The 22,129-nt window shown below is 41.8% G+C and overlaps 2 protein-coding genes across 13 annotated transcripts in view; both read left to right on the top strand.

Annotated features, from left to right (window-relative positions):
* The first annotated feature begins 2,492 nt into the window (after positions 1-2,492).
* Positions 2,493-6,837, top strand: and3 (actinodin3). 2 transcript variants are annotated; one of them, XM_049028941.1, is made up of 5 exons: positions 2,493-3,080; positions 3,992-4,055; positions 4,666-4,710; positions 5,461-5,627; positions 5,807-6,837. In XM_049028941.1, the coding sequence occupies exons 2-5, from the start codon at positions 3,998-4,000 to the stop codon at positions 6,494-6,496; spliced, it is 960 nt and encodes a 319-aa protein (XP_048884898.1). In that variant the 5' UTR covers positions 2,493-3,080; positions 3,992-3,997; the 3' UTR covers positions 6,497-6,837. The 2 variants fall into 2 exon arrangements, with proteins under 2 accessions (XP_048884898.1, XP_048884900.1); XM_049028943.1 differs by lacking the exon at positions 3,992-4,055.
* A 5,430-nt stretch (positions 6,838-12,267) lies between these two features.
* LOC125750350 (NXPE family member 3-like) overlaps positions 12,268-22,129 on the top strand; it is a 73,498-nt gene continuing 63,636 nt past the window's right edge. For 10 of the 11 annotated variants that reach the window (XR_007400320.1, XR_007400319.1, XM_049028000.1 and 7 more), the window contains exon 1: positions 15,167-16,222. Coding sequence is in view for 8 of the 11 variants with exons in the window: in XM_049028000.1 (XP_048883957.1) it covers positions 16,182-16,222 (41 nt within the window). In the remaining 3 variants the exon portion in view is untranslated. Of the gene's footprint in view, positions 12,384-13,228; positions 13,305-14,158; positions 16,223-22,129 lie in introns of those variants that run through there. The other variant, XR_007400321.1, reaches the window with a different exon arrangement.

Raw genomic sequence — 22,129 nt, 5'->3', positions numbered from 1 at the left:
TTCTCCCCCCACCCCCACCACCAGCATAATTGCTACCTAAAGAGCTTCGGGTTAGTTCTGTGTAGCTCCAGGTGTGTAACATTGCAGAAATTCCTATATCTTTTGCTAACACCTGGTGGTGAGCATAAGACACCCTGTCCTCGCCACACTGGCAGACTTTCGACAGCCTGTCCCCTTCCTACCAGATACCATGTCTTTCATGTTCGAGGCCTAGACCCACTCAGGAAAGAGCAGTGCAGTTGGGAGTTCTGTTCCGGTTGGTTGGCACAGGTCCATATACACCTGCCTTTTTCTGGATCTGAACTAGAGCGATTCTGTCACTGATGTGTCAGAAGTACAGGTGAGTGGGAGTGGACACGTGCCTGGAGCTGTTAGAGGGCTGCCCATTTTGTTTTTGTTCCAAGCTACGCTCTAAAAGTAGAAAAAGGTTTTATTGGAACTGTAACAGACGCATGTTTATTTGGAAATTAACATAATTGCACCTAAGATTATAGAAATCACAGGGATGTAAAGCTTTGCTATTATGAAAGGAACACATACTGATTTTAAGGGGTGTGTACGAATGGCGAAAATCGTTTAAAATTACTTATCAATACACTAAAGGAAGCTTTTGCAAGCTTGAGGTGTTGAACGTCTATATTAAATGAACCTAAAAAATGTACCTCAACACTAACCGGGATAACCATTTGCAGAGTTCCCCAGGTCCGGTCCTGGGCGGCCGTAATCCAACACAGTTTGCGGATTTCATAGTTCAAACACCTACTAAACCTAGTAATTAGCTGATTAAGATCTGTTTGAACAGGGAAATCTGCAGAGTGTTGGATTCTGGCCCACCAGAAACTCTGGTTTTTGTACCAGACCACCTGGGGTACTTTTTTGATACTTAGGTACTTTCGAGTGGAACTTGAAACGCTTTTTTTGTCAATTCTTTATGAACACCGCCCGCATCTATAAAACTCAATACAATCGCCATCTTGAAAAAAAGCTGTGAAAATTCCAGTAATCGTTTTGAAAGAAATTCATTCAGACAATAACGATAAACGAAATAGAATGTATGTATATATGTAATAATATATGCTTGGAGAAATGAAAGACCAAAGATTAAACGGCGAATGGTCAGATTAACAGATAAAAGAAAATCGGGATGGCATGACAAGCAATAAAATATTTAGTATAGCATACTAGAACAGCACGGTATTTCTTTGTTGGAATAAATATTTGGGTATTTATTAAGCCAGAAAACTGGTTCAACATAAATTTCTCACAAACCCGCCTAGGAGTGATTTAAACTCCAAGGATGAAAATGATTTACGATTGTGTCGGAGAACATATATGCAGCGAACATGCAAAATAAACGAAGGTAAACGTTAAACTAATTTTCAAACATATACTATATAATATCGAATAGGTATAATCATTAAAATTGCCAAAGTTGCTAAGTTTTTTTCTATGACAGATGTCAATTTTTTAGCGAAACTTAAACTCTATAATGTGGAAAAAGCCTGATCTTAATCTAACTGACTAGCTATGTAAGAACTCCCTGTGCATCGTCCAGCCCTTTAATATACTACAGGCAATTTTCTAACTTGAAACCATCCTCTTGAAGTAGGAGTACTTTCTTGAACTACCCAAAGTATCGTACTTGCTGCAGTGGAAAAGCGCCATTATTACAAGATGAATGGGCGCAACACTACTCGCTCCTCTTTCCACATTTGCAAACAGTCTCTATACATTTATCTTTAAGTCATTTTCATGCACTGAAAATCTGTGCTTATGGTCTTTTGAAATACTGAATAGTGGAAATATTGCTGCCTTGGATGGAGGGCATCCTTGTTCCTTTTCAAAATAAATCGCCTCCGCTTGTTTTACTTGTATGTAAATCTAGGACCCGTAACAAAATGATCGATAGTGCACTACGCTTGCTGCATGGTACATAATTGAAGCTGTGTTACTGTCTGTCCCATTATTTACTACATATATATTCTTAAGCCTTCATACTCGAACGCAAGTTTACATCGCTGCAGTAGTTATATGCAGTCCACCCAAACGGAAATGGTTTACTGACAACATTGCGCCCCTACAAAACAGAACTTGAACATCTTTCACACTTTCAAGAATTTAAGATAATGACTTTGATGCTGATTTTGGTGACTATTGGTATACGGACGCGGCCACGTCACTGTTTCTGGGTAATTATGATGAGAAATCCATTTAAATACAGGTGAAATACAGTCATACGTAAATCAATACCTAATGTCAAAAAATGTTATGCCTTAACACATGATATAACGTATGCATGTGAAGTCTGAGCTTGCTTTGGCCTTTATCATATCTTTGCTTTACAGCATGCTTGTAAAAAAACTGAAAACAGATGTGTCTTTCGATAAATGCATTTAGCTCTGACATTATGAGTTGGCAGAGTGGAAAGGTTGTTATTACCGTACTATTAAAACACCTAGGTGCACATTCCAGTCAGCACTTTAAAGAAACATCCAACGAACCAGTTACTGTTTAGCAGTTAACGAATTGAAGAGCTTATGTTGTATTTATAATATAATATAGATGGAATTGGTTTATTTGACGTTGATAGTGACAGCGAGTTACAGTAATCAGACTCGCATAAACAGACATGTCGTATAAAAACGTTAATTATACAATACAAAGTTTATGTCTGATGAAGGCGAGGGCTTGTGAACTGGGAGGAGCATGTTTTAAGGGTATGGGCACCATTTCCTTGGTAAAGTGCTACGCTGTCTCTTCTCTGCGGGTCTTCCCCTCCTAAGATTTAACTGCACCCGTTTGCTTTTTGAAGTTAAGATTTTATTATTTTTTTCTCCCCACAGGCATCCTAAAGTTTGTCTTAATTGGCACCAGTAGCCCGGCGATTGAATTTCACGATGTCTTGACAAAATCGTAGTGGGTGGATTTTTTTTTCTTTTCTTTTTTATTTTTTTTGAAGGGGGAGGGTGAGTCGGTGAGATGACCAATGACAGATCAGCCTTGCATTGATTGACAATAGGATTCGTATTTAAATTACCTGTCCCATTCACCTGACAGTGGATGTAGCGCCGTGATCAAGGGTAAGTAAGGGCCGTCTTACATTTGCGATAAATATATTTATTTATTCATTTTTTGCATTCATAATGAGTCCCTTTTCAATTTCGAGTAGTTTGACAATACACGTTATATATATATATATATATATATATATATATATATATATATATATATATATATATATATATATATATATATATATATATATATATATATATATCATTAATATCATTGCATGATTATTAAGTTAATAAATATATCTAAGATACTATTTGGATAACATGTTTTGTTATGCATCATAATATTCATTCTATGTTTGAAGTAATGTTTATTGCCTGTCTGTTACCAGATTTATGATATCTTTCTGAAATATGATGCACTACTGTTACTAGAGTCATAATATGTATGCTGAAGGAATAGAGGGAAACATGTCTGTAGATAGCTTTGGTAAACAGCTGTTAGAAATAAAAGAGAGAAAATTGATCTAACCTCGTATTTGGTCCCTTTATATAATGATTGCCCAGGAAATGAAAGGCAGTCTAAGAAACAATCTGGTAATTTAGCCTTCTGCCACATATCCACGAGGAAAATATGAGTTGCAGGGCCCAGAGGTGCGTTGAAAAGAACAGGACTTATAGAATATCTGGAATAAAATATCCCGCATTCCTTCTTTATCACACACACAAAAATTTGCTTTGACGCTTTGTATTTCATCTTTTGTTCCGTCCATTCTTCTCATCTCCTGTCTGTTTCTCTGAGCTTGTTTGAGGGCTCAGTATCTACCCTACATCTGCTGAAAACACGGGGATGAAATGAGCAGGATATGTGCTGCCTTGTAGATTCTTACATTATGTAGTGGAGAATCTATCTGCTCGCAGGCACTCTGATAAAACAGTCCACTGTGTCATAACTGGATCCAATGGGCGTCTTCCAGGTGGAGATGATTACGTCTCCAGCGATGCTGATTGGGAGCCTGTGCTCGCTTGTGCTGCTCTCAGGTCAGTCTTAATCCTAGCCATCTCATCCCCGCCTCCCTGATCTGCATGCTTTGGGTCCTTGTGTTTAATTTAAAGGCAGAGTAGGCACTGATGATAGTGTGAGAACATGGTGTTAATTCATGTTTTTGTTTCTCAGGACTTGCTTGCTCAGTGTATGGGTGGAGATAAACTGGGGCAGACTGACAACATAAAGCGAGCTGGCAATTTGATGCCCGATCAGACACTTTGGTGGGGTGGGGGTTGGGGTTTCCTTTGGTATATTTTGCTGCTGACCGGGGCGGTCCCCTTTAGTATACTTTGGTGGGGTGGGGGTTGGGGTCTCCCTCGGTATATTTTGCCACTGACCGGGATGGTCCCCTTTGGTATACTTTGCTGATTGATGATTTAACCTACATAATGCCGCCGTTGGGGAAGAAAGACCGGCCCTTACAAGATGAGCCCACTGGGAAAATGATCAAACTTTATGATGGCCAGTCCATGCCTGGTGTAAAACATTATAATGGTTAGATATAACAGGATGAGAGGAAGCATCGTCATCATCACAGTCTTCATAATCATAAATATGAAATAAAGCCAAGGCATTATATAAATAAAGAGTTGTCTCACTCAGGCTTTCTGGAAGCCACCTCCTTGATGAAGCTCATCAGACAGCAAGGTAACTGCGGTTTCTCTTCCTCACCTATAATTGACAGACCCTGCCTTGGCGACAGGCTTCCTGTGCAAATCCCAGCAGAGATTCATAAATGCCCCGTAATGGTGGATTATAATCAGGGATGCACATGATTGATACACAAGTACACATTGGCCGTATAAAGCAATATCCTTGGCACTTTCTGGTTGTAGCTCCGCAAATGTCTACTTATATGTAGTTGCACTCTTATGACAAGAAATTACCATGCATTTAAACATTTAAACATTTACACTGCAAAAGAAGTATGCTTCAGCCATATAAAGGTTAAAATGTACAGTAATTTCTTGCCGTTTTACCCCAAATGCACATAACATAAGTACACGTTCGCGCTGCTATGACAAGAAATTGCCATACATATCACTTTCTATGGCAAATGCGTACTTGTGCACCAGATATGTGCATCCCTGGTGATAATTGACTTATATGGTTGGCACCCATTTCCATGGGTTTGAGTCAGTGCTGAATATTGCAGGGTCAAATAGTTTTGATCGGTTTCTCGAGCAGCACATTGTTTGAGCTTCCTCAGTTTAAACAGAAAGCTCACACGTCGTGGCATTACCACAATGCATTGCAATTGTATGGAATCCATGCTTTTGAACGAGTGTAAAATAGCTGATGTGTAATCTGTTTTCCTCCCCTCCTGTCAGCATGTTCTTTCTGCTTATTCACCCCTTGAAACGCCCCATTGCCCCCCCACCCCTTCCCGAAATCCAGCACCAGAACCAGCAGGGGTGAGCGCCGTGAGTATCAGCCCGGACGAGGCTCATGATTTCCTGTCTCACTCGCGGCCCAAGCGCAACATTGACCCCAAGTGGTACCACAACAGTCCAGACTTCCAAGCCTACTACCGCTACTACAATAGCATCGGACACACAGAAGGGGTAAGAGTGCGGGACGCGTGACGGTGAATGAGAGAGCTTGAGGGACTCAGTAAGTTAAAGATGAAGAGATGCAACAGTAAGATCACTACTTCCTGCACTCTCTATCCAAGAAGCACTATTCATATCTCTTACTGTTTCTTGACTCCCACCCCCTACCCCCAAAAAAAAAATTCTCCCAGCTGTATGAAATCGACCGGATCAGGATGTTGTACCAGCAGATGCGACAACTTGAGCATGTCTACGGGCCCAATGCCTCCTTCTATCAGAGCATGATGGGCCTGCGCATACCAAAGTGTGACCCATCAAAGGATAAGAAATGCAAAGCCATACCCCAAGTGGCCATGGCGGCCCCCCCACACCCGCCTCTCTCCCAGGCTGATGTCGTCCATCTCTGCAACCCCAAAGACCCCCTGTGCAAACCCCACATAGTCTACCTGCCCAGCGGGTCTGTCCCTGTGCTCTGTGACCCCCGCTACCATTCTGCCTGTCGCACCAACAAGGACGAGGCCCCAGAATCTCCTGCTCCTCCCCCACCCCCTCCCCTCAAAAAATCCCCTCCGCCTCCACCTCCTAAAAAATCCCCCCCACCTCCTCCGCCTGCTCCAGTCCGGGCCTATAAAGGGATGGAGTATGATTGTGATCCCTACTGGGACCCCGACTGCCTGATTGACCACCCACACAGGGCATTCAAAGGGAAGCCTGGACCACCCCCACCCACTGATGATGAGGAGGACGAAGAGGAGGAAGCTGAGGAAGAGCCGGACCAGCCTGCACCAGGGCCCCAAAAGAAGGCTCCTTACCCCTATTACTATCAGCATGAGCTGTTTGATCCCTACCGGTTTTCCAACCCTGCCTCAGGGGGCCAGTAGGTTCTGGCCTTTTGGGAAGGGATCTGGAATATACCTTTGGGATTTCATGATTTTTAAGGACACCCCCAAGCTGACATGCACATTGATTCCAGATTACATCCCCCCCCCCAAATGCACGTCCACACCCACACACATAATCCTTCAAAAATACGTAATTTTATTATTTTTTTGTTTGTTTTTTATATATATTTTGTGGAAATGTGTTGCTTATGGAATGGATAATTATAGCAGATTTACTCCTGAAAGTCCAGCCCCATATCCGTGTTCTTCTTATAAGGTTACTTAATCTGTATTTAGAATAATCATCAAATTATAGTGTAAGGATATCAAATTACCCAGTGTTATGATGCTGATGTTGATGACGAATAAACAGGTTTTCCATGTTTGTTCCCCGGTCATTTTGTGGGCTACTGTGTTGGGAAGAGTGTGGGAATGAGGAACGGAAACAAGAGCAATGATGGTGAGGAGGGCAGGAAAGCAAGGTGAGGGGGAAGTGGAGAGAGGAGAGGCACACAAGACTGGAGATCATTACAGCAAATTCCCCTTACAGTCAGCACCCCTACCACGCTCCTAACTACCCCCATCAGGGAGAGACCATAACTGCTGTTTCAAACGTTCCACTGTATGAGAACATGTAAGGTAAAACAATATCTAACACACTAGCACTAACACAACATCTCAGGCAAGTAATGGGCCTTTGTTTGGTGCTGACACTAAATATAAAAGCTATTAACAAAAAAAAGAACAGGAAGTCCTAAATTAAGTAGCTTTTTTTGATGGGTACACCTTCCCTGAAGGCTTATGGCTGCTCATTTGGGGGTCTTCTGAGTCCCACAGAGCTGCCCCCCTCCCCCTCCCAAATAAATTACATCCATCCCTTTTCTGTAACCGTTTATCCGTTGATTGCAGGGGGTCTGCAGCCTATCCCAGAGGCTACGGACATAAGGCAGGGACAAACCCAGGATGGAGTGCCAACCCATCGCAGGGCACACTCACACACCATACACTCACACACCATACACTCACACACCATACACTCACACACCATACACTCACACACCATGCACTCACACACCATACACTCACACACCATGCACTCACACACCATGCACTCACACACCATACACTCACACACCATACACTCACACACCATGCACTCACACACCATGCACTCACACACCATGCACTCACACACCATACACTCACACACCATGCACTCACACACCATGCACTCACACACCATACACTCACACACCATGCACTCACACACCATACACTCACACACCTACGGGTAACTCCAGTTAATCTCAGCATGTTTTTGGAGTATGGGGGGAACCCAGAGCATACCCCACAATGACATAGGGAGAACATGCAAATTCCACACACGGAACCCTAGTCCAAGTCGTGTGAGGCAACAGTGCTAACCACTGCGCCACCGTGATGCCCCTCCTCAACAAATTATTTTATTAAATACTTTTTTGGTCAGTGCACAGTTCCATATATGCTACTTTATAATTTGGATACCTGCATCATTATTTTAAAATGTAGAGAATAGTACAAATAAACCTTTCTTTTGTGTCCAAAGTTTTGACTGGCACTGCATAACAAACACGCAGCATAACTTCTATTTTACTGAAATAATGAACCAGCAAAAAAAAGTGATGCGAATGCATGGATCTGTAAGAGAACTGGGAATTATTATGGTATGTCTCCCCGTCCCCTGAGTGATTCCCAGCCTCACAGAGCATATTGAATAACTGGTTGATGCTATTGCAGCCCGGAGAGTCAGTGAACCTGTCATTATTTTATTGATGAATTTGGCTGGCAGGAGGGCAGCAACAAGGGTATTTTAAGTGACAAAAAGAGGGGTCACTCATATCTGAAAAAGGGATCATGTGAAGAATCACGTTTTACATAGATAACTGAAATTAATTTTTGATTTGGTTTTCACTGGATTAATTCATGTTTGTGATTGTAAAGTGCCAGTAGAATGGAAAGCAGCTATGGGATATACTGTATCAGCTGTACAGTTACTGTATTCATCTCTTACAATTTGATCAGTTGTTTTGATTAACTGTAGCAATCTGTTTGGTGCTATATTATTTTGCTTTCCTTTGTATATCATACTTCCTTCAAGCACACTCCAGAAAGTGCAGTAGTGCAGCGTTGTGTTTGTGAAAAAGGAAATCTGAAAAACTTGAAACTTGAAAGTAATCCCAAATGTTTAGTGATTACACCTGTGTCTGAGTAATTTTATGTTACCTGTGTCTGAGTAATTTTGTTACCTGTGTCTGAGTAATTTTATGTTACCTGTGTCTGAGTAATTTTATGTTACCTGTGTCTGAGTAATTTTATGTCACACCCTGTGTTATACTAACAGGTGGGTCATTAGCAAGGACAACTTTTCATGCTTTTCCTTCCTTATCCATCTTCTAATTCCTCCATTATTGTTGACTGCTGACATAATCCAGAATGGCCGGGGCGATGTATTAAGCTATGTTCCGAGCAACTTCACATAAATCGCAAGGTTTTGGAACAGATGAGCTCAAATGTTATGGTGGTAAGTTCCAGGGCAACCCCGATAACTACTGAAGTTCTCTGCAGAAGCTGTCTTCATCATGTGAGCCATGTGGACATCCTGATGTGGTCTCTTTTTATGATGATATATTATATGCTGACCAATAACAACTCATCACTCATTCACTCATCAATCTGGAAATCTAGGTAAGTAAGAAAAGGGTCTTCCCCAAACTGTTTCCACAAAGTTTGAAACATTGAGTTTTCCAAATGTCTTAGTATGAATTATTGAGTTTCCTTCACTGGGAAACTCTTGGCTTAGCCGAACCCCTGAAAAACACACAAAATTTCACAGCTGGTGCAATGCAGTCAGCCAGGTAACATTCTCCTGGCATCTGCCAAACCCAGACTCGTCTATCAGACTGCCTGACAGAGTAGTGTGACTTGTCACTCCACAGAACACATTTCCAGTGGTGGTGTGCTTCACACTACTGTATCTGACACTTGGCATTGCACTTGGTGATGTGAGGCTTACACACAGCTGCTCGACCATGGAAGTCCATTCTATGAAGCTCCCAGCGCTCAGTTTTGTGTGGAAGTTAGAGGAAGGAAGGTTGGAACTCTGTAGTTATTGAGAACTCTATAGTTATTGCCAGAGGAAGGTTGGAACTCTGTAGTTATTGAGTTGACAGAGCGTTTTTACACACTACGTGCCTCAGCACTCAGCCATCCTGCTCTGTTACTTTACATGGTCGGCCACTTTGTGTCAATGTTTTTGTAGTTCCTAAATGATTCCACTTTGCAACAATACCATTTTCTAGCTGGAAAGAAATTTCACGAACTGACTTATTGCAGTGGCATCCTATGATAGTACCACACCTGAAATCACCGAATTCTTCAGAATGACCAATTTTTTTCACAAATGTTTGTAAATGTGAATGCATAGCTAGGTGCTAGATTTTATACACCTGAGACAATGAGTAAGAATGAAACACTTCAATTGAATGAATAGGAGGTGCATCCAAGTCCCTATAATGTATATAAACTCAAAATCATTTTCCTTACAAATGTGGCACCATTTCAAAGAGAAGTAAACAGGCTTTCCAACGGTATAAGGTTGATATGCCAAGATTTATTGCCATTGTCTCAGCAAAGAAATAACTGACAAGTGACAGTTGGGGCCAGTAACAAGCAGCAGAATCCGCGAATCCTTCACAGTCATGTTGACCAAAGCCTCATCAATCATGTCTGTCTTCATCTCCGTAATGGGAACTGAAAATTTACACAGTAATGTAATACGGGCTATTGGGTCATATCCTCACCCAAGTCTGATTTTATGTATTCATACAATTAAACTGTTTCTTGAACAAAATTATTATTAATACTATTATTATTAGTAGTAGTAGTAGTAAGTTATTAGTTATTATTAGTATATGTGTAATACAGATGTATTATACCTGGGTTTCTTGTAGACTGACTTATGGATGGAACATTCAAGGAATTCTAATGCTGAGAGCATTCTAAACATTCCGGCTGGATCAGGGCAATCCAATAATAACAGCATTAATACTTTTACACACACACACACACACACATACACACACATATGTATATATAAATATTGCCACTTATTTGTTGATCCTGAAGTGTTGCCAAACTTCAGAATGACCTCTCTTGCTGTCTGGTTCCATATCTAACTTACAGCGCAGTGCGATTGCTCCGACGTCACGTGCTCTACAACACCTTCAGAACGGGCAATGAGGTTTGGGGTAACTATCTGCAGAATGAATGAGTGCAGAATGAAGCTCCGGATGGTCTTGGCCTCATGTTTAATGTGGACTGGAGGAAGCGTCGAAGCTGTGCTTCAGAATACACTGTATCGTTTCTTTCGGTACAGAGTTGCGGTGTCATGCTTCACATCACTACCCCTCACTTCCCAGTTTCTTTCTGGTTTGCTTGCCCCAATTCCTGCTTCTGTGTCCATCATCCCACATTACATGATACACAAACTGGTGCCATATAGTGGTTTCATAAATGTGGAGTCCTACTGAAGAGACTCAAACCTTTGTTTACGCTGTCATGTCCTTGTCCACCCTGTCTATTTCATGTTTTATTAAAATGAAGGGTAACACTGTCCTTGAGGGGGCACAAGTAACTTAGTAACTTAGTTACTACTCAAATTCAAATCATAAACAAATATAGTAACTGCAAGAAATACATGAACTGTTATGAATGATTAACGATGAACAATCATGGAATCAGTATGTAACTAACACTTAGTTACTGGTTAATTAATACATTAGGTAAGAGTTGATTCTTTAATAAGCAACAGGGGTACAAATAATATAATTTGCATTTTTATTTATTTTTTTGTTCATTTTTTTGCAGTTGCTGAATGTCACAAATTAACATCCAGTTAACTCCGAGACTGCTGTGGTCAAACTGTAGTTGAGTAAAAGTAGATAACGGACACTGAATTAGGGATTACTCCAGAACGACTGTTGTCCAACATGGTCTCTTACCCATGTTTCTATAATCGTTTCCAGCTGAAATGTATCAGATTAAAAATAGTAAACTTTTAAAACATGTGAGTGTAGGAAGGGTCAGCATGTTTCCTTATCTGATTAAAAAGCAAATGAACAACTTTATTCTTGCTATTTTGCTGTTTCTGTCGCCTGTAATAAATGATCATTTACTGTCTAATTTCAACATGCACATGAACTGAAAAATAGTTATATAAAACTGTTTCATTACTCACGCCAAGTTAACTCACTTTTGTCCGCCCTCACACTATAGCCTGGATCCTATTTGTAGTCTTTATTTCTCTGAATCGTAATTTACTGTTTGAGAAACTCATTACTCTCAATATTCAGTGCTCTCTCTGCTACTTGTTCCCGACTTCCTGACCAGCAGGAAACAGGCTGTGAAGAGGGGTGACCGTATTTCAGATCCGATCTTCCTTAGCTCTGGTGTCCCACAAAGATGTGTTACCCCTCTCCTGCTCTACTCGTTATATACACTGCATTTCACAAAGCAACTCTGCATAACTCCACAGGTTTGCAGACGACACCACCCTGATTGGACTCATCAAAAAATGGCGAGGAGTTCAGGTATAGCGGTGACTGCTATATGACTGCATTTGTTGTGTGTTTGCGCCCTCATGCGGCCTCCCGACGTATAGCGAAGGAAACCGGGCTAGTCGATTTGTACGGGCTGCCGATGGGCGGAGTTACAGGGTCACATGTGCAGGTCGTTTACTCCTTTACAAAATGGCCGACTTGAGAACTTGTTCTTTAGAGTATTTTCCCGACAATCTCTTAATAGATATCTTGTCATATTTGAGTGTCCGAGAGCTCGTTCGGGCCGGCAGGTAACATTTGTCGAACGAGCTGTTTTGTGCCGGATGCGCCGTTGCTAGAGTAGCCGGCTAAAAATTTGTGAACTTGCATTTCAGTAACTCAGCATTTCTCGTGATTCAGGTCGATCGCGATGCCTTGCACTACTCTCAAAAAATGTCTCGATTCCTTACATCATCTAGCTGCATTATATGCATTCACCTTGGCCTTTCGTATGCGATTCTTAATGTGAAGACATAAAGGGAGTTCGGTTCTTTGCAGGGTAGCGTGAAGGCATCTGTTTAACGTGTAATATCAGGGGTGTCCGATCTTATCCGCAAACGGCCGGTGTGGATGGAGGTTTTCATTCCAATCAAGCAGGAGCCACACCTGATTCCACCTGTTTAATCAGCTGAGCTTCGCTTTCAATACACTCAGGTGTGGGTTCTGCTTGGTTAGAATAAGGGGCTGCACATACAATGGCCCTTTCCGGATAAAATTGGAAACCAACCTCTGACGTAACTGGTCTGACAGTGTGCACTGCATCCACAAGCCACATTTAATGGTTATTTAAATTTAATTTGAGTATGACTGCTTAGGAGAGTTTGAGTTTCTGCTTAGGACAGGAAATGACAATGTAAAAACAAAAACATACAAGCAGAAGCACATCCCGTGTGTGCCCTTTGAAGTGTCTGACAAATATAAATATATATGTGTGTCTTGGTATGTGAAGTCTAACAGCTTATCTTGTACCCTCTTTCCATTCTGTTGAGGTAAAAAAAGATGGCGAAAATAATTGAGTGTCCAGAGGTCAAACTTTTTGAGTGAGCTGGATTGTGTGGTTATTAAATCAAGTTTATGTTTCCGTGCCTTTCTGTAGGGTATGCAAGAGATGGAGAAACTTGGTCAGGGAGCAGAGACTGTGGCAGTCTGTGGACCTCAGCAAAACCAAAGGGGTGAGAATGTGCCGCTGTTCACACGCGTGTATTTTTATCACGGAACTTTCCATTTTAATTCAGCACAAGTTTCTGCATCGCCGTTTATGATTTTGATTACGTGTGGCCTGTGCATGACACGTACCTTCCAGAGCTCAGAAATGTTTGTTTATTATACAGGACGTGTCCCTGAAGTGTTTTGAGGAACTTTTTGTTTTTCCACTGGTCCAGTTTACAGGTCTCATTACCCCCGTTTAATGTCTAATGGAAAAGAAATGCAGAACCAAACCCAAAGTTTCGTTTATCTTTTGATCCCACCACCACATTATATGGTTTTTAGGAAATCCTCTTGAATAAGCTGAAGTCGGATCATCCCAGGTTTAGCAAAATTGAGTCAGCCAAGTGGGCTCGGTGAGGGGGTATCATTTAATGCTGTACACGTTTTAGGTATACTTTAGGCTATTTTATGAAAGGAGTGGATTAAATGAGTGAGATTAGTGTGTGTGGTTTGTGTTTTTTTTGTAAATTCAAAGCTTTGTAACTGTTATGCCATTTTGAATGACAACAGACTGAATAACAACAGGGAAGGAAACTCTCTTCTCAATGATTAAAAAAAAAAAAAAACCCTGACCTCTTGCATGTCTTTTTGAGGCTCAATATTGATTATCCCCCCACAAACTTGTACGTTTCTGGAGTTCTTATCTCTTGAAGGGGACAGCAACAGGTCAATATGCAAGTAGTACACATGCATACGTATTTCATTCAAAATGAATAGACTTAGACTTTCAGCTGTAATTGCGCTATAGGCGGTATATAACAAAGGGAACTATTTTCAAACACAAAATGTTTTCTCTGAACCAATTTTTGCGAAACAGATGACGTCACGAGTTCTCTGGTTCCTGCTGAGGCAGTACCTGGGCCGTGGCCTGCGCTGCCTACGACTCCGGGGCCTGCTGCTCTCTGCCCGCGGTGGGGCCTTCCTGTCCGAATCCTGGCTGCAGGCCCTGTCTTCCCGCTGTCCACACCTGCGTGTTCTTTCCCTCCTACACGCTGACCTGCGTGGGCTGCACAGCTGCCTCATCCTACCCTCAACGCTGCAGGTGCTGGAGCTGCGTGGCTGCGAACTGCCTCCGGGGTTCTTCTCTCAGAGCTCCTCCTCAGCTGGCAGCACAAAGACGGGAAGCAGGGTGGGAAGGGCGTCGTCGGCCACCACGCTGGCTGGGAGCCAGACGGGAAATGGGCCGACTAACACCTTCCATAAGGGAATAGGTATTGAAACCTTGGTGCTGGATAATGTGCCTTCCTTCACAGACCTGCATCTGCAGAGCCTGAGTTCTTGGGAGAGATTGAGCCGCCTGGAGATGCGGGACGTTATCCGGATTACTGCAGCCGGACTGCGGAACTGTGCCGTCCGTGATGGGGGTACAGAAGTGTCGGGTGGCCTCTCCAAACTCACAGCACTGGAACTGGGGAATTCGGGCCGACCTGGCTCCCAAACCCAGATGGCCTCACTGGGTCTCGGTGAGGGCTGGGCCGGGCTGCAGGAGCTGACCCTGGGGGGTCGAGAAGTGGGGCCTGGACTGCTGTGCGTCAGCCGGCTGCATGACCTGCAGCATCTGCGGCTGCGCAGTTGCAGGCTCAGTCAGGTGCAGGTGCTGCGCAGCTGCAGGGGACTGCACAGCTTGCGTGGCATGGAGTTCTGCGAGGTGGTCTTCCCGGGGCATCAGCAAAATTGTGACGGCGAGGAAGAGGAACACGGGAATGATGAAGGCAGTGACGAAGAGGGTGACCCAGTGTCAACTCTCCGGCGTGCTTTGGCCAGCCTGCTGCCTCAGTGTGCCCTTCAGTTCACACGCTGCTCTGTCACCTTATCCGCTGATTAATAACTACACATGTGCATCATACCTTTTTTTTCCGGATGGTCCCTGGTGTAATTAGGGGTTAAGGGTCTTGCTCAAGGGCCCACCAGCGAAAATACTTTACCAACCTTGGGATTTGAAATGGCAAATTTCTGACAACTGACACAGCATCCTAACCTACTGAGTCACACCACCGTTTTTTTTTTTTAGTGCTTAAGCTGCATAGGGAAGCCTTGTGAACACGGGATCCCAGGCATCTTATCTCCCCATGTTTGGTCTGGTTTCTATCAAATAATTCCCCCAAAAAAAGCACATGCGTAACTTGGTGTCTACAACTGCCCATAGCGTGCGTGGTCCCTCCTCCAGGCACCGCACACCCCACGCCACATTAGCCATATGTGACATGGATCCATATGTCGTATGTATACAATGTCATGAGTGATACTATTGTAAATTTTAACACATCACAGAGGTTATTTTCGGTTCAGTTTGTAGTATCTTTTCTAGTGGCTCCTGTTTAAAGTGGTTTTAAATTTTTTTAATAGCTCGTTTGTCAATTATAAATCTATTTTGCTGTGGGCGGAATAATCTCTCATCTTTTCTGTGCAAACGTTTGTGTTGGACATTCCTTGATTCTACCACTTTCAGTAAGTTTTCTTCTGTTAGGTTCTCTGCAATGGTGGAATAGAATAATATGCTTATTTAGCTTTTGTCTAAAAATGAAAATCCCTTTATCTGCCTAAGACATACAGAGGGCCATTAAATAGTGGAACTGAGAAATTCTTTTGAAAAACGTCTTATGAAGTCTCCAAAGTGCAGGAAATCAGTCTTAGACAGGAAATAGCATGCACAACCGTCATTTTGATCTCAAGGATGTGCATGAAAAGGTTACTTCTACCGACTTGTCTGTGTATTTAGTTGCGAGCATAGCAGCATTAAGAGGGGAAATTAGGGAACCCTAATGCTTTAGCTTATACTGAAAACAGATTAGTTACAGCCATAAACATCACAAGGACGCCTTGTAGTTAGATTGAAAACAATGAAACGACTGATCCTGAGCTGCCAGGCATGGAAGTCTACGTAAGTACCTTATTTTATATACATTTTAGAATTTTAATATATTTTTCCATATGTAATTATAATAGTGCATGTGATAGTCCACAATTAAAATTGTTGTACATCTGATTTAAAAAATCATAGTTGTGTTGTTTGAAATTTACTTTTGATTAAATAATTTCCATAATTAGTAAATTATGTAAATTCAGTAAAATGACTGCTCACATGAGTTTAATCAAATATTTTCAAATGTATAATCATTAGAATGACAGTGAATCCAGCTGCGTGTTTCTCCTGTCAGTGACACTCAGATTTTAGGATTTTTAACATTCCAAATTGTAACATTTACAATTTGTTTGGGTATGTCACTGGTTAGCATGGCTTGCAAGTGGTACAACAACAAACTCTAACTGAAATGAAATAAAAAATGAGTAGTTATAGATTTCAGTTAAAAGACCTGCTTATCGGCCTATATTTGCCTTCCAGAAACCCCTCCTCTAAATAATCAACGGTAGCTATAGCCTACAATAAGCGTCGCAAATTAATAAAATTACATGTGTGCCAGCGAGATAAAAAGATAAAGAAGGTAAGATTAAATGAAAATGCAGAGACCAGGATGCAAATGTAAAAGCACAGGGTGGAACCCTTTTCAGTGTTAGACAAACCCCAACGAGAGATGTTGTGGATGTAAGCATTCAAGTTTGTGTTGTACAGTTCTAGGTCAAAATAAAATATATATAGACACACCAAGCTATCATAGCAATCATTTATAAAGAGCTGATAAAAGTGTAAGAAATATGTTTTATGGTTATGTTCTATGGTTTACAATGCTTATTAAAGCTTTGTCTTTATTCATAATACATTTTGTTGTGCGTGTTCTTTCAAGGCTTCTTTCTCTCTAAATAATGAAGCTCAGTAAAAATACACATTCGAATAAACATGGCCAAATCTCACAAACCTAATAAACTGCTGAAAAGGAGCCCGAACTGAACAACAGGTATTTCAGTAAAAATACTTATTTTGTTTTAAAGATTTAAAAACTCATTTTAAGAAATGGAACTAAAATGACCTTCCTGCGTAGGTTGTCCTCGGCGTGTCGTCTAACCACACAAGGCTTCTGACTTACCAGTCTGGTGTGACACTCTGACTTTCACACTCATGCAAGAAGTTACAGCAAATACATATTATTCTATTGTATAGTACCGTTCAAAAGTTTGCGGTCACCTAGAAATGTCCTAGTTTTCCATGAAAACATACATGAAAGGAGTATGAATAGGAAATATAGCTAAATAAATAGGAAATGGTCATTGGCAAAGCTAGAAACAATGATTTTTTTAATTAAAATAATAATTGTGTTCTTCCCTGGTCTTCCAGTTTCTTCCACAACTTGGTAACTGTAGTTGGTTTGTTTACCATAACATCTCTTCTATTCAGGTTAGAATAACTTTGAATTTCAGTGCACTGTTACTTTGCATATTACAAAAACGTCTTGTGTTCGCCAATTTTGATCACCACTGTATATTTTTTGCAGACCGCAGCTTGGTTGTTCTGTTTCTCATTAATGAAGGGCTTCTTCCTTGCTTTATCGGACTTCATTCCTGCTTCTAGGAGCCTGATATGACCTGTACTAGCAGTGCACTTCACACCTGCACTTAATGTTTCCCACTCCTTTTGAAGGTCACTTGATGACATCGTATGATTCAACTGTCAGAAAAGTTAACGGTCATCTCTGCCATTATAAAGTCGCTTCTGCCGTTTATCTGACTGGTTTCTGGTTGTTCCCAGTGTCTCCTTCTTCATGTTATTCTTCTGTACTACTGCCTTAGAAATTTTGAACCTGGAAGCAACCTGCTGCTTAGCGTAGCCTTCTGCCTATCTATCTATACTTGTATGGGTTGGGTAATGTGTTAGGAAGCAAAGAATGCCACATCGTTTGATGGAAATGAAAATTGTCAACCTACAGAGGGCTGAATTCAAAGACACCACGAAAATCAAAGTGAAGAAATTATGTGGCAGGCTAGTCCATTTTGCTGAAATTTCATTGCAGCAACTCATAATCGTACTCAATAGTTTGTCTGACCGCCATGTGCTTGTATGGATGCCTGACAATGTCGAGGCATGGTCCTAATAAGCTACTGGACAGTGAGGTGCAACCTGGTGATGTCAGATGGATCGAAATATAATGTCCCAGAGGTGTTTTATTGGATTTAGTTAAGCATGGAGGCCAGTCAATGGTACCAGTTCCTTCATCCTCCAGGAACTACCCGCAAACTCTCGCCACATGAGGCCGGTTATTGTAATGCATTTGGGGGAACCCAGGACCCCATATTATAATACTGAATTACTACAATACATAACATTTCTAATGAAATGTATACTGAAACACAATCACAATCAAATGTATAAATCGAATTTTTTTTTTCAAAACACCACCATTAATGCATTTACAGGTGAAAACAAACTCTTCAAATGACAATTAAAGCTTAAAACGTAAGCAGTGTAACTTCATTTTATTGTTACAGTAATACTATTTAGTAGTCAACGAAATATCAAATTGTATAAAAATAGTCATAAATAACTCAAAAGTCATATGCATGTTAATTAAAATAGTGCAAACAGCTCTAAAAAAATTGTCAAAATAAGAAAGTCCCAAGAGTTTTGATACTGGGGAAGCATGGCATCTGTCGGCATTTCTGGCTTAACTGAGCTGGGCCCAGTGTTTCCTAGGGGCAAACCTGATCACGTTGCTTCCACCATGCTTGACTGATGTCAAACACTCCTCCAGCATTTTTCCATTTGATCTTCGTCTCACAAACGTTGTTCTTTGTGATCCAAACACCTCAAACTTAGATCCGTCAATCCATAGCCCTTCTTTTCCAATCTTCCACTGTCCAGTGTCTGTGTTCACTTGCCCATCTCAGTCTTTTTTAATTGGCCATTCCGAGATAAGGCTTTTCTTTTGAAATTACGCCTAGAAGACCAGCATCCCGGATTTGGCTCTTCACTATTGATGTTGAGGCTGGTCTTTTGCTGGTGCTATTTAATGAAGCTGTCAGTGAAGTTGATGAGGTGTCAGTTTCTCGAACGACACTTTTTATATATAATATCCTCTTCCTCTTGTGCACTGGGGCGTTGTGCACCACTTTCCTTTGTGGTTAGAAGCAGTTTGTGCTGCTGTATGAAGGGAGTAGTACACAGCATTATACAAGATCCTCAGTTTCCTGGTAATATCTTGCATTGAATAGCTTTCATTTCTCAGAACCAGAATAGACTGATGAGTTTCAGAAGAAAGGTCTTTGTTTCTGACCATTTTGTGCTTGCAATCGAACCCATAATTGCCGATGCTCCAGATACTCAAATAGTCCAAAGAAGGTTTTAATCAGCACAATAATTTTCATCTGTGCTAACATAATTACAAAAGGGGTTTCTAATGGTCAATTAACCTTTTAAAATGATATACTTGCTTTAACATATGTATACTGCTACACCACCTCCCTTCTTGCCTATCTGGTCTCTATAGAACAACGTGTAACCATCCATATAATATTCTTTTCCATCATTGTCACTCGTCCATGTTTCAGTTATTCCTATAATGAAAGAGTTAGATGAAATTAAAACCTCTAAATCATGAATTTTGTTTCTAATACTCCTAGCGTTTAAGTATAGACCGCAAAGGTAGGCCTTTTATAGTGCCCACTTTTAATATTAATTGGGGCTTTCCGTCTCTCCCCACATATTTTCATAACTAACCACCCTGCCCCCCAATCCCCAGTTTAAACATTCCTCAACTACTCTACACATACGCCTCCTCAATACACTGGTTCCCCTCTGGTTCTGATGCAACCCATCCGGCTTGAACAGGTCCCTCCTGTTCCAGAAGGTCCTCCAATGCCCCATAACCCTAAACCCCTCTTTCCTACACCACCCTTTTAGCCACGCGTTTAATCTCAGCTAACTTTGCCTGACTTGCACGTGGCACAGGAAGTATTCCACTGAACACCACCGTGGACATTCTGCTTCTAAGCTTATCCGCGACGATAAAATTATCCTGCAGAACAGCCCTCCTGCCCTTTCCTATGTCATTGGTGCCAACATGCACCATGACCACTGACCACAAGACACCGTACAGGACCCTCTATCACGGGTGCACACAACTGCCTACACCTCTAATAACTGAATCCCCTACTACCACAACCTCCCTCTTCCTGGGGGGAGGGGGCTCCTCAGAGCCCAAGGACCCTCCTGCCTCCTCAGTCTCTTCCAGCTCTAAAGCTGGAAGCACCTGAAAGCGGTTAGACACAGCCATGTCAGGTGACGCTGCCTCTGTAAATTGTGTATGCCCTTTTCTACGTCTATGATCTACGTTCACCCAGCTCTCTCGACCTACCTGTTCATCATTCTCCCCCCTCCCCGCTTGTGACATACACACCGTCTCCCTAGAAGGTGTATTAACTCTCTCCTCTAACTCAATGTTGTGTCGGATGAGAGTCAGTTGCTTCTCGAGGTCAGGAACCTTGACCATGAGTGAGTCCACTAACTTACATCGCTCGCAGACGAAGTCCAACTGGACGCAAGCATCCAGAAGGGCAAACATCTTCTAAACACAACACTGAGCTGCCCCATAATTACCTAACTCACTATGACCCCATCCTTTACACCCAGCCCAGTACATGTATATAGTGTATTTAACTTTTACTTGATTTAATTAATATACTAAAATAAAACACTAAATTAAGAGGTGCGTTAAAACGGAACTTTTAAAATATCCGATCGGGTCAGAGATAACAACCTTAGAAATTAAACTTTTAAAATAACCAAATTAACAAATTACTTATCCGATAACTTCCTAATGAATCACGTTTAACTAAAGTAAAGCGAACTTGCTCTTGGGAGGCCAAAAAAAAAAACCCACAAAAACCCCCCTCACAGCAGGCTACTGCCGGAGCGGGAAAAAAAGTGGAAAATGTCCTCCCGGCCCCAACTGGCGACCGAGCAAAGCGCAGGAGCAACTGTCCTTTTCTGAGTTAATATTCGATATTACCCCGTGGGTGTTTGTTGCGCCGCTGTTGGTAACACCAACATTGTTTATTAACAACAAACTGCAAACTGATACTTGTTCATGTGACACCAGTTTCAACACTGCACATGTAACTTCTTCAGATCTCAATACACAGTATAACAGCAAACAAAAACGCCGCACAGCACTGTATAACACAAAAACAGTAATACAAGAACAAAATGACAACAAAATCATGTACTTTGGGAACCAAAAACACAATAATGCCATATCACTGCAATTCATGGAATATATTTTTGAATTATTTTAAAAGCTTGATTAACTGTTTTGCATGTGGTGGCCAACATGATGAGCACCTACATATACAGTGCCACCAGAAAGCATTCAAACCCCTTCACTTTTCCCACATTTTGTGCCAGTATATTTGGCTGCTGTCATCTTACCCTCTATGCGGACTAGTCACCCGGTTATTGCCATAGAAGAACATCCCCACAGCATGATACTGCCACCAACAAGCTTCACAGTAGGGGTGCTGTTAGCCAGGTGATGAGCAGCGCCTGTTTTTCTCCAGTCATGATGTTTTGAGTTCAGGTCAAAAAGTTCTATTTTGGTTTCATCAGACCAGAGGATTTTGCTTCTTTCAGTCTGAGAATCCTTAATGTGCTTTTTGACAAACTCCAAGCGGGCTGCCATGTGCCTTTTAGTGAGGAATGGCTTCCATCTGGCCACTCTACCATAAAGGCCTGATTGGTGGAGTGTGTTAGCTATGGCTAACCTTCTGGATGGTTCTCCTAACTCCACAAGGAAACAATGGAGCTCCACCTTAGTGACCATTGGGTTCTTGGTCACCTCTCTGACCAAGGCTCTTCTTCTCCAGCCAGGCAGCCAGATCTAGGGAGGGTTCTGGTGGTTCC

This window comes from Brienomyrus brachyistius, chromosome 10 (assembly GCF_023856365.1).
Source record: "Brienomyrus brachyistius isolate T26 chromosome 10, BBRACH_0.4, whole genome shotgun sequence".
In the NCBI taxonomy this organism is placed as follows: Eukaryota; Metazoa; Chordata; class Actinopteri; order Osteoglossiformes; family Mormyridae; genus Brienomyrus; species Brienomyrus brachyistius.
Note: the sequence above shows the minus strand (reverse complement) of the source record. Positions and strands in the feature narration are given on the sequence as shown.